Source organism: Lontra canadensis, unplaced genomic scaffold, assembly GCF_010015895.1.
Source record: "Lontra canadensis isolate GAN:19392208 unplaced genomic scaffold, GSC_riverotter_1.0 scaffold40, whole genome shotgun sequence".
Taxonomy (NCBI): Eukaryota; Metazoa; Chordata; class Mammalia; order Carnivora; family Mustelidae; genus Lontra; species Lontra canadensis.
Window position 1 is genome coordinate 11774802 of NW_022631034.1, and position 17911 is coordinate 11792712.

The 17911-nt window shown below is 38.3% G+C and overlaps 1 protein-coding gene across 1 annotated transcript in view; it reads left to right on the plus strand.

Moving 5' to 3' along the window:
- PTGFR (prostaglandin F receptor) overlaps window positions 1–13925 on the plus strand; it is a 43236-nt gene extending 29311 nt beyond the window's left edge. The window contains exon 2 of the mRNA XM_032870185.1: window positions 13212–13925. Coding sequence (XP_032726076.1) covers window positions 13212–13514 — 303 coding nt within the window. The 3' untranslated portion in view covers window positions 13515–13925. The remainder of the gene's footprint in view (window positions 1–13211) is intronic.
- Window positions 13926–17911: the final 3986 nt, after the last annotated feature.

Genomic DNA, 17911 nt, shown 5'->3' on the forward strand with positions numbered 1-17911 from the left:
GGTCCAAGTTTACCACTTTAAATAACTTAGTCCCTTACCCAAAATAAAGAAGTAAATAATTAATGTAAAATAAATTCAAAAAGATGTCCTAACTCCCACTTAAGATCCCACAACCCATTAAATCTGTCTTCTATCGGATGTTGAACATAATGGTATCATGAACTTGATGAAAGCTATTCATTTATGATGACTATTGGCGACTGAAGTAAATTGGGATAGTTTTAGGCATTATAGAGAAGGTTGTATGCCAGTTAATAGTTAGGCACCCACCATGTGCCCCGCACAGTATAAAACAATAGCCATGGTTTGTGGCCTCCATGGACCCTAAAACTCCTTACTGATTTATTTCTTCATTTGGTATTTATTGAGTGCCTATTATGTACCAAGTATGGAGCGTGGCACTGAGGATAAAGGAGGCCACAACACAAAGTCTTGATGGGGTTGATGGAGTTGTGGTATCTGCTGCTGAGATAGTTGAAGAATGGATCATGGTTATCTTTTTATTTTTAAAGGGACACTCATTTCATTGAAGATTCTCATTAACTAATGAATTATTGTCCTAGAACGTAGAGAATACTTGAGAAATTCTTTCTGAACTTTTGTAATAATAAATGAACTTTGCCAGTTAAAGAAGTTTCTCTTTGGAAAAACATAGTATGTTTCAGAGCAGATGTTTTACTGAAACACCTTCCCCAGTCTCCTTTTGCTGTTGAAACAGTGTCGCCAACAAAGTAGTCTTTTGTTCCTGAAACAGGGTGGCCCAAATACCATGACTAATTTCCAACTAAGTCTTTTCTCTCTAACTCATAGAGTTGCAAATAATTACTTTAGATATGACATGTTAGTTAAAATTCTTGATTAGGATGAAAATGTCTTCGGTATCTATCATTGCCAATGCTTAAGGCATAATCCGTGTTTTGTTAGCTTAACTATGGGTTTGTGATAGGTAACCACAACTAGAAAGAACTAGAGTTTATAGTGCTGTTAAAAGCATAGTTCAAAGTAAAATGCCTCAAACTATTTTGTAACAAGGCAGGACATATAAGCAAACACATATATTCTCATACACATGTTTCTTGTAAGATCTAACAATTCTGCCTATTGATTTTTTATTTTCATCAGTGCAGAACACTTATTTTCATCAGAACAGAAAGGATGGAATAAGGGTAACAATTACAAGTGGGGATTAAAAAAATTAAACAGGATCCAATAAGACATCTGAAGACCAGTCAAATGATGAAAGAGGATACTAGAAGGAAAATTATGCCATTCATCATGGGATAGATATGAAGAAAGAAATAAAAGGATGCTGAGTTTTGTCTTATTGTCTGCATCACTTTTTATCTTTTAGTAAATATAAAGAAATCCTTCCCTTCCAGGACAGGTAGGTTTCCTTTACCCTTGTGTCTTTGTGACAGCCATGCTTCTGAAGGACCCCTCAGCTGGGTGGTACTTGACCCAACTGACCGACCTGTCACTTAAATCTGTTGTTATGGACATGAGAGATTTGGAGCGACATATTTAATAGCATACATTCCTGATTTTAACAAAAGATTTTAGTGAAAGTGCATTAATAGAAATACTGGGTGAAAAAGTGCTAGAATCAGCTAGAAAGAACACCAGATATAGGCAGAAAGAAACAAAAACCTAGTGAGTTGGTGCCTGGGTGGTTCAGTGGGTTAAGCCTCTGCCTTCAGCTCAGGTCCATGATCTCAGGGTCCTGGGATCGAGCCCCGCTTCGGGCTCTCTGCTCAGCAGGGAGTCTGCTCCCCATTCCCCCGCCTGCCTCTCTGCCTACTTGTGATCTCTCTCTCTGTCAAATAAATAAATACAATCTAAACAAACAAACAAACAAACAAACAAAAAAACCAAAAACAAAACCTAGTGAGTTAAAAATCAGATCTACTAATGCCAAGGAGGCCAATACATGCACCCTCACTCACCGTCTCCAACTCTTCAACTCCTGACCCCACCACTTTTTAGTTCCATGACCTTGGGAAAATTACTTAACTTCTTTCTCCATGCTTCAGCTCCTTCTTTTTGACAGAGGCAAAGTACTGCTTTCCTCGAAGAGTTGTTAACAGAATTAAATACGATAATAGATGTAAAATATTAAAATAGTGTCTGGGGGACCTGGGTGGCTCAGTCTGTTAAGTGTTTGCCTTTGGCTCAGGTCATGATCCGGGGGTCCTGGGGTTGAGTCCTGCATGGGCTCCCTGCTCAGCGGGAAGCCTGCTTCTGCCTCTCCCTTTGTCTCTCCTCCTGCTTGTGCTTGCCCTCTCTGTCTGTCAAATAAATAAATAAAATCTTTGAAAAATAAATAAAACAGCATCTGGAACATACTAAGTACTCATAAATGCTTGTTATTATTTTCTGCTTGTTATCTTGTTCATAAATCTAACACAAGATTATTGGTCTCATTACTGGGAATGGTTTAGTAAACCATTAAGATCAGAAGCTCTGAAGCCAGGTAGATGGGTTTAAATCCTACCTTTGCCACTTACCAGCAGTGGGAACTTGGGCAAGTTAACGTCTTTGTGATTTTGTTTTCTTATCTGCAGTATCAGAAAAATAGTAACTACCCCTGGGAGTTTTGTGAGGATGAAATAGTTAAAGGATATGAAATGCCAACATTTCCCCTCCCTTTCTCTCCTTTCTTGAAGACACATTAGGGCAAAGGAATTCCATTGTTCCTGCAGTGCCTAAGTCACCCCAGTGTACTGGTCTGGTCTTCCTGCCTCTCTTCTGTGGCTAGACCTGTCACACACTGACAGGAATAGTCAATGGCCAACTGTAGGTAGGCCAAAACTTTTCTAGAGTTAAATCGAACACACTGACTATTCAGTGTTAGCCGTTGAGTCCAACAACTTATTACACAAAAGGTACAGGGATGGAAGAAGCCCTTTAGCCGAGATTAGGACTGCTAAGACAGAGAAATCTCTGTTGTAGCATTTTGACTTATTCTTCCCTGCCCTCTGCCCTTTCCAGGCCCCCAAGCCCTGCTGGGATCTGGCCAGGTAAGAATCTCTGCATCTGTGCCTTTGTTCTTTATCATCCACAGTGATTCTCACTTTTGACCAGACTAGGGACCCTTACCTGTAAACAGTAAAAATACATGTTTATCACCTTAAAAAACTAAAAATTTTAAACTAATTTTAATCGTAGCAGGTTCTTTTAATCTTAAGTACATAGGCACTCTGGGCAGTCTAGAGATGAATGGTTTCAGAGTCAGAGGCTGTCTTCGAAACAGGAGCTAACATAAACTTTTATTTCCTTCTCTTGTTTTTCACCTTGAATTCTTGACTTCTTGAATCTGGGGCTGTCTGTCCTACGTTCTGCTTAGCCCTCCAAAATTCTGTGCTTGAAATTACCTGTTAGTTCTTGTCTTTCTCGTGTCAGCTGTGGGAGTCTTTTCCAATTATCCCGTCAAAAGTAGAGGACAAAGATCTGAAGAAGGTAAAGACAGAAGGCACTCACAATATGAAGGACTATTATGCTGACATTTTTTCATTATAATATATTTTGCACATGGTACTGATACGGTGTCTATCAATGCTAGTGGAATGGTGGCAAGTGTGATGGAAGTGTAGAATGAGAGATTATAAGCTATAGAGAGGTTAGGGAAGGCCTCCTGGAGAATAAAGGATGGGAAGGGTAGAGGATTTAGGCAGGTCCTTCCTGGCGAGGAAAAGGACAGAGAAAATGACATGTTGTGGCACTTAACGAGATATTTGACACATATAATGAACAAGTTGAAATAAGAGAAGTGAATAAGTATATTGTATCTGGAGGACCAGTTAGGAGCCTGTAATAGAATGATCTGGTTGTTAAGTGATAAGACAGCAAACTTGGGTGGACAGGGTGTGTTTAAGAGACATCCTGCGAGTGGATAGAGTGTACAGGGTCCTGCCCTGGGTTCCATAGCTGAGGCTCCAGAATTGGATATTTATTTATTTATTTATTTAATTTTAAAAACATTTTATTTATTTATTTGACAGAGAGAGAGATCACAAGTAGGCAGAGAGGCAGGCAGGCAGGGAGAGATGGGGAAGCAGGCTCCCCGCTGAGCAGAGAGCCCGACATGAGGCTCGATCCCAGGACCCTGAGATCACAACTGAGCTGAAGGCAGAGGCTTAACCCACTGATCCACCCAGGCGCCCCCAGAATTGGATATTTATACCACAATGCAAATCCATTAAGATCGAACCACAGATATGGGACTTTAACCATGCATAGTTATGTCTAAATATTTATATATCCATACATATAATTCTGAATAATTTGGAAGTTATTTGGAAGTAAATTGGAAAAAAATTTTGGAAAAAAGCAGGGAAATGTGAAGGTTGTCTTGCTTCACTAGAAGTACATCTCATAAGTGAGAAGCTTATTTCCTATAATGTCTTAGGAGCTAGGATTTATTCAAAGGAGAAACTAGCTGAGGTAATTCTGGAGGCACAGATAGGAGTGGTTTGTCTGGATTTTTTTTTTCCAAAGATTTTATTTATTTGTTTGACAGAAATCACAATAGGCAGAGAGGCAGGCAGAAGGGGGTGGGGGAAACAGGGTCCCCGCTGAGCAGAAAGCCAGACGCAGGGCTTGATCCCAGGACTCTGGGATCATGACCCGAGCCAAAGGCAGAGGCTTAACCCACTGAGCCACCCAGGCACCCCAGTTTGTCTGGCTTTTAAGCAATGATTTATTCACTGAGCTCTGTCCTTATTTGACTATATAGAGAGTGTAAATTTTATTTCCGACAAGTGCATTTTTTAAAGGAAGGTCAAGAAACCAGCGGACAGCCAGGCATTTGCAAGCCATGTTTTATGACGAGCAGTAGAAGAAATGGAGAAATAGATAGAAGTTAGTGTTATTTTTAAAGTATGTGAAGAGCTTACAGCACTTAATCCAGGATGTTCTGGAGGCCAAAACTAGAATATGTAAATTTCAGCTCATAATACTAGAGAATGTTCAACCACTCATACAGTTTTTAAGTTATTTTTAGAGAGAGAGATTGCGTTTGCAGACATGGGGAGGGGAGGGGCAGAGAAGAGGGAGAGAGAGAATATTAAGCAGGCTCCATGATCAGCACAGAGCCTGACACAGGGCTTGATCTCATGACCCTGAGATCATGACTGGAGCTGAAATCAAGAGTTGGATGCTTAACTGGTGGGGCCATCCAGGCGTCCCAATAACTCACACAGTTTAAAGATTTTATTTATTTATTTGACAGAGATCACAAGTAGGCAGAGAAGCAGGCAGAGAGAGGAGGAAGCAGGCTCCCCTTTGAACAGAAAGCCCGACGTGGGGCTCGATCCCAGGACCCTGGGATCATGACCTGAGCCGAAGGCAGAGGCCTAAACCTCTGAGCCACCCAGGCGCCCCAATAACTCACACAGTTTAAATGGAAGAGATTGTCCCATGGATTGTGCTGAATCTTTTCCATCAGATACACAAAGACAGCTGTAAGGAATTCTGTTTTATAAAGAGGACTGGACTGGCTAACGGAAACTTTCCTGCTTTCTCTAAGATATGGTGATCCTGTCTTCTCATGGGAGGTGATGTGGACTTCTGTGTGTTATGATAAGTGAATCGTATTTTGTCTCCCTTTGCTCTTAGAATCTGTTTAGTTACATTCCTGCTTCACTTTCTGAGGTATGAACTTGTATCTTGTTAGTAGTGATCACATGAACACATAATTGTTTACTTGATATCATCCCTAGCTTTGGGCTAAGAAACTTGAACAGAATTCCCTGGGTCCCTCTGACTAGGAGACATCAGTCCTAAATCCTCGTTAGTTGCCTCTGTCTTGTCATCCTTGGACTGTCTTAGGGGCAAGGTGTGTGTATCTGTGTTAATCTAAAGGGAGAAAGAGAAAGGCTTCTTCAGGCATTTTTACGGTGGGAACAGGGCCTCCATTCTGCACTGTTTTCTCTTTCCATCCCAGCATTGCCTCAGGGTGGGTGGGGATGTTGGCAGGAGAAGTGGCAAGAACAGGGCTGTTGAAGTCTCTGTTCCTTCAGGCAACTGCTTCCCATAGTGTCTCCCACTCCTCAGAAGGCTTTCTCTACTCTTTTCTGGTTGTCATTTGGTAGGAAGTTTGAGCACTGCAGGGCCTGTAAGGCAGTAGAGTGGAGTCATTTGAAGGACAGGCCCTGGACAGGCTCTGATGTTTCCCAAGGACTGGTCCCTTATCTTGCTGAACCAGACTTTGCTTATCTGTAAGATGCAGATAACAATGCAAATGTCCCAGCGTTGCTAGGATGATTATTTGACCTACAGGTAAGAAGAGGCTTCCTAGCACAGGGAATACTCAGCTCTATTTTCTGTTGTTAGTATTATTGGCTGTGTCTCACTCCCATGTGACATGTTTTGGTTTACAGGAGACTTTCTGCCTTTCACATGACTCAGGATCCCATAACTGTGGGAATGACCGGTTCTCTGGACTCATGCTGGCCTGTGTTTTCATAGTGGTCAAGTTCTATGAGGGGTCTGCGGTTTGTCATAAGGATGTTTTCTTAACTGTGTAGTTTCTCATTCAGTTAGGAATAATTTATCTTATTGTGACTTAGTACTTTATTTGGTCTCTAGTGTATATCTTTCGATTGTATTTATTTTACATTTTCTGTAGTTTTTCTTAAGTGATCACATGTGACATAACATATATACATTTTATTTATTTTACATTTTGTTATATTTGGTATCTCAGAATAAATGACTATATTTTATTCCCTTAAAAAGTGTCAGAAAAGGAAGTTATGACATTATTTTGTAAGTCTAGTAGCTGAGGACCATCTGAACGGTTATTCATACGAGTTCTGGCATAAATCTTCTCACTAAAAAGACTAAAAAAACCCCAAAAAACAAACCCAAAAACAAAAACAATGCCGGCCTGGGGGAAGAGACTGGATTAGCAAATGAAAATACATGGATTCTACGAATGAACCTTCTTGATCCTGGTGAACTTTTTGTTTTTTCACGTATAATACATTTTTTCTTCTCTATGTGCTGTTTAGTTTAAAATTTTCCTCACTGCTCGTTTTACACATCATTTCTTCAGCTGGTGTGAAGAGCAAAGATGCACATATAGTTGGGATTGTCCATTCCAAAGGGGACGGAATCTACCCAGCATGTCCTATTTTCTCATTTCTTTCAACTTTTCTCATTTCTGAGAGTCTTTCAGCAGAGGCAGGAATATGCTGTCAACTGGGTCATTGGTTAGTCTTCTATCAATACATCCAATAGAAAATAAAAAGTTACTCTGTACAAATGTTTGTATTTTGTGGCAATATTTGCAGCTTTTCTACAGCTGGGGTACAAGAAATACCATACGCTCTTGTCTTCCTCCCATTGTAGTATTTTTGTCTTACTTATCTCTAAATCATCTACCATGCTCAAAATACTGTTTTAAAAATCCTAATGAGTAGTCAGTAAGTGGAAAATGACTGAAATATTGTTACCGCTTATATTTAATGGAGTAGACATTTATACATTTTAAGTATGGAAAAAATAGTTATAAAGAAGTATCCTCTTAGAGCCTCTATATTTCAATTTTTACAGTTTTTTTAAAACCTATATTTTTGGATTTGCATAAGAGTAATTTTTTTCTCCTGAAGTTTTTTTGCAGTCACTATTGCAGAGATAAAATATTCTATTTCACAAACACTGTATGGTTCAATCACCACAAATATATTTAACTCTAAAAGTCACCTGTTTATTGGAGATGGATTCAGTAACTTACATAAGGTTCCTTTTCCAAAACTGCCATTGCAATTCAATTAAAATGGAATTTCTCAGGGCTCCTGGGTGGCTCAGTTGGTTAAGCATCTGCCTTTGGCTCAGGTCATCATCTCTGGGTCCTGGGACTGAGTCCCAGGTTATGCTCCCTGCTCAGCAGGGAGTCTGCTTCTCCTTCTGCCTTTTCCACCCCCCACCTCCTTGCTCATGTGCTCTCTCTCTCTCAAATGAATACATAAATTCCTTAAAAAAACAAAATGAAATTTCTCATTTGCAAATACTCATAGGTGCTATGGCATTTAAAAATCTATCATCTGTACCTAGTTCCTTAGTCACCAGTCATCCAAATAAACAGAGGTTTAACTTCTCAAATGTGGAGATGGAAAGGAACAGTTCCTTAGCAAAGGTTCTAGGTGGGACTTTTTCACCATCCAATAAGGCTGGGTTGTAACTGCATATTTACAACTAGCCCCCATCTCTGTGGTTATTTATGTGTCAGACTCAAAGATCAGTATTTGGATGATGATATCATAAGGGACAGTAACTTGCAAATCAGTGGATTGTACTTCTGTGTACCCTATCATTCCCCAAAGTCAATGTCTCTGTGCTACTGTTCTGTGTTGACAGAAAGGAGGGAAGGAATGGTCTGCTTCTTAGAATAAGAGAACAACATGTGAAAACATCTGCTTCAGTGACTAGATAAGAACTGTGTCAGAGATATTGTCAGAGATATTGTTTGTATGCAAATAGATGTTGATAAAATTCTAGAAAATTATTTGGTGTCTAAAGAAGTTGGACAGTCCACCAGAAATAGTTTTCACCATGTATTCATTTAAATTTCCTTAAAAAAATAGTGCCAAGGAAAATTCAGACAAACTACAGCAGAATCACAATAAATTCAAAATTAGTCAAGTATGAATAACTGACGTTTTGATATACTAGAAAAATTGCAAAAACTTCAGATTTTCAATGACTGCACCTAAGATCATGTGTCAGTAAATAGCTTGGCCTATGACATCTTTTACATGCCTGTCTTATGCTACAGCATTTAACTGTCTTCTCACTGGGCTTTCCTCATAGGAACTTCATTCATATAATTCACTCAACAAATATTGATTGCCCTACTCTATGCCAGGTGCTGGGGATACAGCAGAGAACCAATCAGAGGAAAATATACGCTTTCAAGAAGATTCTATTTCAGTCTGAGAGATAGAAATAAGAACAAGCAACATATATCATATATTAGTTGAGATTTCTCTAAATATTCACCTCTGCCTCACTAGTATCTAACACAATACATGGATATAGTAAACACTCAAAAGCTACTCGCCGCTAGATTGATTTATGAGATAAAATTGACATATAACATCATTTTACTTTCAGGTATACAACATAATGATTTGATATTTGTGTACATTGCAAAATGATCACCACAAGAAGTCTAGTTAATGTCACCAAGAAGTTCCCTCACCTGTGGCAAGCGGCAATCTGTTCTCTGTATCTGTGAGTTTAGATTGTTGTTGTTTGTTTTAGATCTGACATATGAGTGAGATGTAGATTAATATACTTTTATGATTACGCAGAGGAACAAAAGCATAATTTTTAAAATTATCATTGCTTTTATTTTTTTAAAAGATTTTATTTATTTGATATAGAGAGAGATCACAAGTAGGCAGAGCAGCAGGCAGAGAGAGAGGGAAGCAGGCTCCCTCCTGAGCAGACAGCCTGATGCGGGGTACGATCCCAGGACTCTGGGATCATGACCTGAGCTGAAGGCAGAGGCTTTAACCCACTGAGCTACCCAGGCATCCCTAAAATTATCCTTGCTTTTAAATGTGGACAGTTACTGGAGTCCTGACAGTGGCCCACAGATAAACATAGACTTAATGGTAGAGGATGTATAGAGTAACTTCCAAAATATAACTTATCTATGAGTCAAGTAGCCTGGCAGATTTATTAATTTTGGTGGCCTTAACAATGGATATAATTGTATCAGATGGCCCAAATGAATGGGTATTTTATTTCACCATCTACCTATTTTGCTTTTTGTGACCAGCAATGAACATAATCTCTTCATCCCATATACTTCTTTGACTTTATTATTTCTCTCTCATCTTAGTGCTGAGTGTTTAGAGGTGTCAGGTTAATTAATTGACTTTTCCATAGAATATCCAAATGCTTGGTCCTGTGCATTTTTCAGTTAGAATTCTAATCATTAGCCAGGATGAACAAGTGTAACATGCCAAGGTCCAAAGGAAGATATTTTCAAAAAATAACACATAATATTTCTCTGGTTCCATGTGCTGGATAGCTCTTGGAAACCAGATAGATAAAAGGCTGAGTGTCTGATGAACATCTGTACACAACTCCTTGGAATCCAAGTTTGGGTAGGCTGACCATGGAAGAATGCTCTCAGGGCTTGTGAGGTGACTATTGACAGAGCCCAGGGAAAGTGGCAGACTTCCTCATTCTTACCCCAGCCCCCACATTTCTCCTGCCAGTCTTTTCAAGGGCTTAAACTGTTTAGGCAATTCTGTGGTACCTCATTCAATACACACAGACACGCATAATAATCCACATTAGTTCTGATTCTTTAGTACTTCAACAAATCACTTGGAAAAATGCATAAATTATAAAAGCAAAGCCTGACCTATCTGAAAAAAACTAGTAAATTAGAGATAAACCAAAAGTGAAAATAAAAATCCTCTGTAATTCTACTGTCTAGAGATAACTAATTGAATTACTGATACACACCCTAGTCTTTTCTCTATACATGCACAAAATTATGTACTTGGGTTTTTTTTCCCCAAAATTGGGATCACTCAGTTTAGCAATCCAAACATTAATGTTAACATACTTTTCCGTTACATGAAATTACCACAATTTATTTTTTGTTGGATACTTAGGTTGTCCTGAATTTTCAATGATATACCATTATCAGTACTATACTAAAAAGTATACTAATACATTTGCCCTTGCAGAGGACACACTGTTTTTGCACAGTTGGTGACCACACAGCTGTTTGCAGGGAGAGAGAAGTGCACACCATGTAACTCAGGTGTTTTTAATTTGCGTGTTTCTAAACCAGGCCCAGCTGTTCCAGGCAATTACAGGAAGCATCTTTGTTCCAAACTATACAGAGCAGGTTCTTGGCTGGGGCCTGAGATTCCTAGGAACACATGTAGTCATTAATAGGAAATACATTCATGTTAATACTCACCAGGCAAGAGAAATACTTACTCATTCATCCTCGAACCAATCCCCATCTCCCCCCTTAACCCCAGCAAATAGATTATCAGTAACTTGAGGGCAGGCACATGCCTACTTTGTTTCCCATTATATCTTCAGCATTTAACACATTACCTAGCACATAGCAGATAATCAATATATATTTGATGAGTAAATTTGATGAATAAAGAAAAATATAAAATGAAAATATCTCACTCCAACTGCCATTGGGTCTTGGCTCTGCTTTCTTCTAAGAGAAACTGGGCCATATATGTTTATTTATTCTATCCTAATGGTTAACTTGGGGAACAGGGACATAGTGTCTATACCTGACCCAGGTACTTTTGGGTGAGGACTGTGGTTTTTTTTTTTTTTTCTGTGTTGAAACTTGTTTGGTTTTACTGAGCTACAGAATGTTTTGACCTGCAGTTTGATACATTATTTCTCTAGGAAATGAACCCTGAAGCAAAGAACCATTTCCCAAGGAATTTGCATGGATTGCAAGATCCTGGGGTTTTTTTTTGTTTTGTTTTTTTTTTTTTTTTTGAGTGATAATAAACCACTTTGGAATCCTTTACTAGTGGGTGACATTGTATTAAAGCTTTCAGAAACATTTTAAGCCTCAAAATATTAGACAGTTATGGTGGATGATCAGATGTTCCTCTGATGACTAGGTCCTATGCTTCTAGAAATAGTCTCAATGAATAGAAAATAATATAGTTTTATTCATTCCAACACTTACTGAGTACAATCTAGGTGTCAACTTTTGTACTGGATGTTAGAAAAAAAAGAGATGCATATAGATATAGAGACAAATGCATAATTATCATACAGTGGGGATGTGATGTAACTGGCTGTGGACAGGGGGCTGTGGTGACACAGAGGAGAGAGCAACTTGCTAATCCCTGTTGGTAAAGTTGGGGAAACTTTCATGGTGATGAACCCATTTTTACATGGGGCTTGAGGGATGGATAGGCATTTACCAGGCAGAGGAAGGGGGAATAGGCATTCAAAATAAAGCCAAAGCTGAGAAGGGCACAGTGCATCTGGGACAGGTGAGGGCCTTCAGGGCAGGCTGGAGCATAGGGTATGTGCAGGGGAGATGAGATTGTGGCAGACCTCAGATGTGTCATCCAGGAACCAGCTAAGGAGCTGGTACTTTGATGTGTAGATAATGAAGGTTTTGATAAGGGACATTTATCCTTCCGCCATTAATATCAACAGGCCAAATTAAGACATTTCCTTCTGATAATGGTCGATTAAGAAGACAAGAAAGACTTGATTTTCTTTTCTTTTAGATTTTAGGCTTTGTTATATCCTCTCTTAATGCTGGTGGTGTAATGGTCCAAACCTCCCTTAATTTTTCAGTTTCACCTTTTGTTCATTTATTCTTACCTTTTTTTTTTTTTTTTTAATAACCAAGGTGTTTTCAAAGCCTTCTTGTATGTCTGTTCTGCAACTGTTTTCACAAAGCTAGGCTCAGCGATTAGGCCAGTTTTAAGTTGTAGCTGGGACCTTTTACGGAACTTATTCCACAAAATTATTCCTTTTTAACATCATGGGTGGTCAGGAAATGGATACATGGGACCAAAATATACATTGTTATTGTTAACTCCAGGGTACTATAAAGGGGAGTCATTTCCTCGAAACCCTTAGAAAATTCCATTGCATTTTTGGAATATTCTGGGCAAGTTGAGGAAAGGGTGAGGGATGCAGAGAAGGGAATATGAAATAAGAAATTGGTATTGTAGTTACCAAGCAGAAAACTCTAAAAGTAACATTCTGGAACAATACCATTTCCATGTGCAAATTGTATCAGATGCTCTGAATTCATTCTAAAAACCTCTTATCTATAGTTTATCTGTATTTTTATTTACAAATAAACTTGTTTTTTTTTTCATGGAAACATACATATGTGTGTTGGCTTTGAATTTACCATTCCCAAAAGTAAGAAAAAATCAGTTACTTATATCAGTGTTTGTCCTTTCTTGGGTCATTCTATTTGTGCACATTTGACTTGCCATATAAGTTATAATTTTTGTAGTTTTAATGTCAATATAAACTCAAAGGAACCAGATATCTATGTCAATGTTGCTGCTACTGTTCATTTCTTTATGTCAGTATTTTGCAAAATAACATCACTTCGTGGAAAGTGAAATGGATACCTTGTAGCCTAGCTAGTTAAGTTAAACAACTCTAGGACTGAGAAATTATCTGTATCAATGGATTTTGTTATTTTGCTTGTTCTGCAGGTGACAATGGCCAATATTGGAATAAACGGAGATCATTCTCGGGAGACCTGTGAAACAACAATTTTCGCTCTCCGAATGGCAACGTGGAATCAAATCTTAGATCCCTGGGTGTATATTCTGCTGCGGAAGGCGGTCCTGAAGAATCTCTACAAACTCTCTCGGCGCTGCTGTGGGGTCCATGTCATTAGCTTGCACATGTGGGAGCTTAGCTCCATTAAAAATTCCTTAAAGGTTGCTGCTATTTCTGAGTCCCCAGTTGCAGAGAAAATAAATCAGCCAGCACCTGGTTTAATAGGACAGTAAGGCAGTGTAGGTCTAGGGCAACCAACATTCAGGAAAGTTTTGTCAATATTTCAGTTAATTGGATGGAAACAGAAAGCCTAACTGGAAAATTCAGACCTCAGCAGTTAGTTTGGAGACACTTTTGTCAGATTCAGCTGTTGAAATTTGTGAAATTCACTGTGCAATTGCATCTTTTCCCTTATTATTATTATTATTTTTTTCAACTGGAGGTAAACACAGTATGATAATGCCATGGGAGTCACACTGAAAAAGTGTTTTGGGCTTCTTTGTGTTATTCACGCTTTTGGAATGAGTGACTCTGTTGAAGCCTAAAGCCTTTGTGTGTCTTATTTGTCCAACAGCATCTTAATACTTACCTGCACAATGAAATAGCTGTTTGGGGGTCATTGCTCTGCAGCTGTTCCTGATGAATGAGGCTCAGTGAAGGGGAGCAGCCTCACTGTTGGGTGTGGTCTGTTACACCGCTCAGTATGTGACTTCAATCAATATATGAATGATCCTGTCTCTTGGGGTTCACTGTGGCTAGTTACAATGACCTCCATGACACCAGATGTGGACATCAGGTTGCCTGACCTCACGAGCCTCCTTAGAATGAGCCTATTCTTGTCATTTTGACAAATATGACTGCTTGCTTGTATTATTGTGATGGCAGATTATTTGAAGGTTTCCTTGTGTGAGTCATAGATTTACCGTTCTCACATAACCTTTTCCTCTGAAAATTCAGTAAACGATTTTTAGAGAAACCAAAGCTCTACATAGGGGGATTTGCCTGGTAGCAGTTCCTGTGAAGCATGCCAAGGATAATGCGAACAGACAGAGCTTAAACCCCTGTGATAGGTACAAAGCATGTTGGCAAAGGAGCTCTACTCTGAACTGCCATTGCTGTATTAGAGAACAAAAGAAACACAGTCTATATATAATATTCCAAGACTATCTACAGCTAGTGTGTTTGTGCTTTCTTCACACATGCATACACACACATGCATAGACACATACGCATATCAAAAATTTCTATTGAAAGCTAGTTCATTAAATCTGTTTGATAGCATCTTCTAGAGACTATGCTACCTGTGTCAAGGGGAAAATTGGCAATTAGTCAGGCACTTGGCGATCATTATTATGGGTAACCAAGAGATCAGGGGATAATGATCTCTCCCCAAATTTCCAGTAATACTTTAGACTTCTTTGCTTCTTTGTATAATCCAACCCCCCAATTTTCATGATCACTGAAAATTACCTGGGGCCATCAGAACATAGGGTAGGTAGTTCTGCCTCTGTAAAAGAATTTTTGCTTTCATTACCTGTGGTCCATTTAAAAAAATTAACCTTCTCTGTGAGACTGATTCCACAGTCTCCAGGAAATCTCTTTGTTTCAGCTAGACTTAAATTATTACATTCACAAATTTTTGCTTTTGACTGGTAATACACATTGGAAGTTGTCCACTTTTGTGAATTTTGGTAAATTCTTATGAACAAATGAAAAGAAGTTAAGCAAATAACCTTATTGAAGATTTTAAAGGAAACACTTTTCCCAGAGAATTTAAAGAGGGGACACACACAGGGACACATGATATTCTTAATTTAAGAATAGTAAATGATGAATCACACAAAGTTAGGTTATTCTCATATATAGAACACATAGTAGATGCTCATGATATACTTGCCAAATTGAGTTACAGACAAGATTATTTTTTGGTGCAAAATGAGCATGGAATTGCAAAGTTTTGTTCATTTTTATTTAAAACGGCAATTACATATTGGTTATTTTGATATGTATATGTGTGTAAATGTATATTTAAATATCCAGTGTATATACTTAAAAAAAAAAAGCCATTGCAATTTCTGATTGCTGTTACATTACATGAATGCTCTCATGTGTTTCAAGGGCACTTAAAGCCCAGAATGTTTAGTTGGCTTAGAGGAGACGTTTATTTCCCACAGCTACTTAAGGGAGTGTTGGTGTCCTGGGAGCTGAGGCACAAGGAACCATAGCTTCATCCTTTCTCCTTAGGCTGGATAGGATGTTGCAGCAAAATTTCCATGTACTGTGACCTGGGAGAGGTGTGCAGAGAAACTCTCGTTCAGGGCTCCAGGTCTCTTCTCCTTAAAGCTTTTAGGTAAATGGCATCATGGTTTTTCTGATGTCATGATGTCATGGTTTTTATGACTCTGGCCATGAGCATCTATATCGAGGAGATACTCTGACCTTAGCATATGTGGGAATGCATGGGCATGTAAGGTATTAGGGAACGACAGGACAGTCAATCTCTGCATATCCTGGAAGGATTCACTTCATCATCTAAGCACAGGTTTAGGGCAACTAAGTTGGTTTTATAATGAGGTTAAACCCAAGAAGCAGACACCAAAAATTGAAAAAAAATGTAGTAGAAGAATATGTGTTTACATTGTGTTAGACCTTTTGTCCAAGGAAAATAAAGTGAACACAATATACATATATCTGACTTCAGAATTTTATTTCTGTTATTATATATATTTCAGTGTAGTTTGGCATCTTGTTGTATGTTGAATAATAGAATGTAGCCGCCAGCAACAAATTTCACAGAAATGTTTAAAGTGAAAATTACTTTGTTCCGATTACTAGAAATAAGTAGTACAAATAGTGTTCACCAGGTTAACCAATTTTGGAATTTTAAGGTCTGTTTAAAATTTATAATTAGACCATCAGAGCAACTGAATTATCCTTCTCATTGGGTAAAGTAGTATCTGAGCAACTTCACATACTATCAGATCATATTACTTCTGGGGAAATTGATTATTCTAGGCAAATGACTTGTAAATGCAGGTGTTTTTCTTTTGTTGGTGAACTTAAAAACTGAGACAAAAAAAAAGCTAACAGCAAATGGGTTTTTATGAATTATGAACAAAGACAGGTAATGCTGACTCATAATTAGTTGTAGGTACATCCTACTGTTTCACAATTTTTACTGAGGATTTAACTAAGTGACACAAATATTCTAAATTTTTTCCTAAAGGCTGAAAGTTCCGTGTAATTATTTGCATTGCTGAAGTGCAAAATACCTAAAAGTTAACTCATACACACACACGCATGCACACACACACACATGCATCTGTCTTACGAAATAAATAGTCTTGTTTGCTCATTTTCAGTCTTTAAAAGAAAAACCTGCTTTAGTTTTGTGTCTAATCTGAATTTAGACCCCAAGTAAGAGCACTTGCTAAACACATAGATGAACTTTTCTGAAACTGGCTGCTAGCTTTGCCTGTATCACCACCATTGCTACAAATTAATAAACAAAGGTCAGAATATGAAAGATGGGATGGGAATACACATTTTCTCACTTCTTCATCTGGGTGTCAAATATTTTACCATGTGGTAAATAATGTTGGACTTCAGCTTATTACTGAGGTATTTTAACGGTAGATACAATGTGTTATGTGAATAAATCAATTTTGTGTTCTTCATACTTGCTGGACTGTATGAAATTAAACAGTGATATGTATATTTTGTGGCTTGTATCCATGTGCAACTCATGGAATTTTAGTGTTTTGACTAGTTTAAAACTTCCAACAAATGATTTACAATAAACTTGGACTAGTGTTTACCAAGAGTAGCTATTTTTAGGAAGGTCTTATAAAGCTTGGAACTCGAACCTAAACTTCCATTTTTATCTCTTTGGTGGAAAGAATTTCCACTTGTTTTCTTTTATTACCTTTGGTATCTGTTTCCTGCCTCTTTTTTTTTGTTTTTGTTGTGGTTCACCTAGGCAGGTCGTAAATTTTAATGGGAATCTGATAATTTCCAAAGCACACTGGCCTAGATGTGTCAGGATAGCAGAGACATGTCTGTGAAAATGGCCGCCCAAGTCTTCATGCCGTGAACCCTCAAAGGGTTTACAACTCACCCATGGCTCATGTCCACTCAGAAGGGGAGCTCTGCCCCTTGTAATCACTCAGACTTTAGGTGACAAAGCTGCCGCCGTCTTCTATGTTGCTTTTTTTGCCTTGCTACAGGGAAAAGAAGCATGGTAAATCATGACTGGCTCTTAGAGCTTCCACCTGGAGGTAAGACGTATTCCTTTTGCTCACACATCTCTGGCCAAAGCAAGCGATAGCCTACTACCTTCAAGGAAGCGGGTTAGTGTAATATTATGATATGCCTTCGAGGAGAACTGAAAATAATTGGTGGACAGCATGAAAGATTTCTCTATTAGGTCAAATATTTTCGTGCTTGCCTTTCTAACATAATTCAAACTAAAACTCTTTCTTTTAAAGTTTTTATTTATTTAAGAAAATCATGGAATGAAAGCATTTAGAATTCATTCTTCTAACTAGCCTATAATCAATAAGATTATAAGACAGAATGAATGCCACATACGCTGTTTGCAATTAATAGGAATTTTGGAAGATTAAAAAGT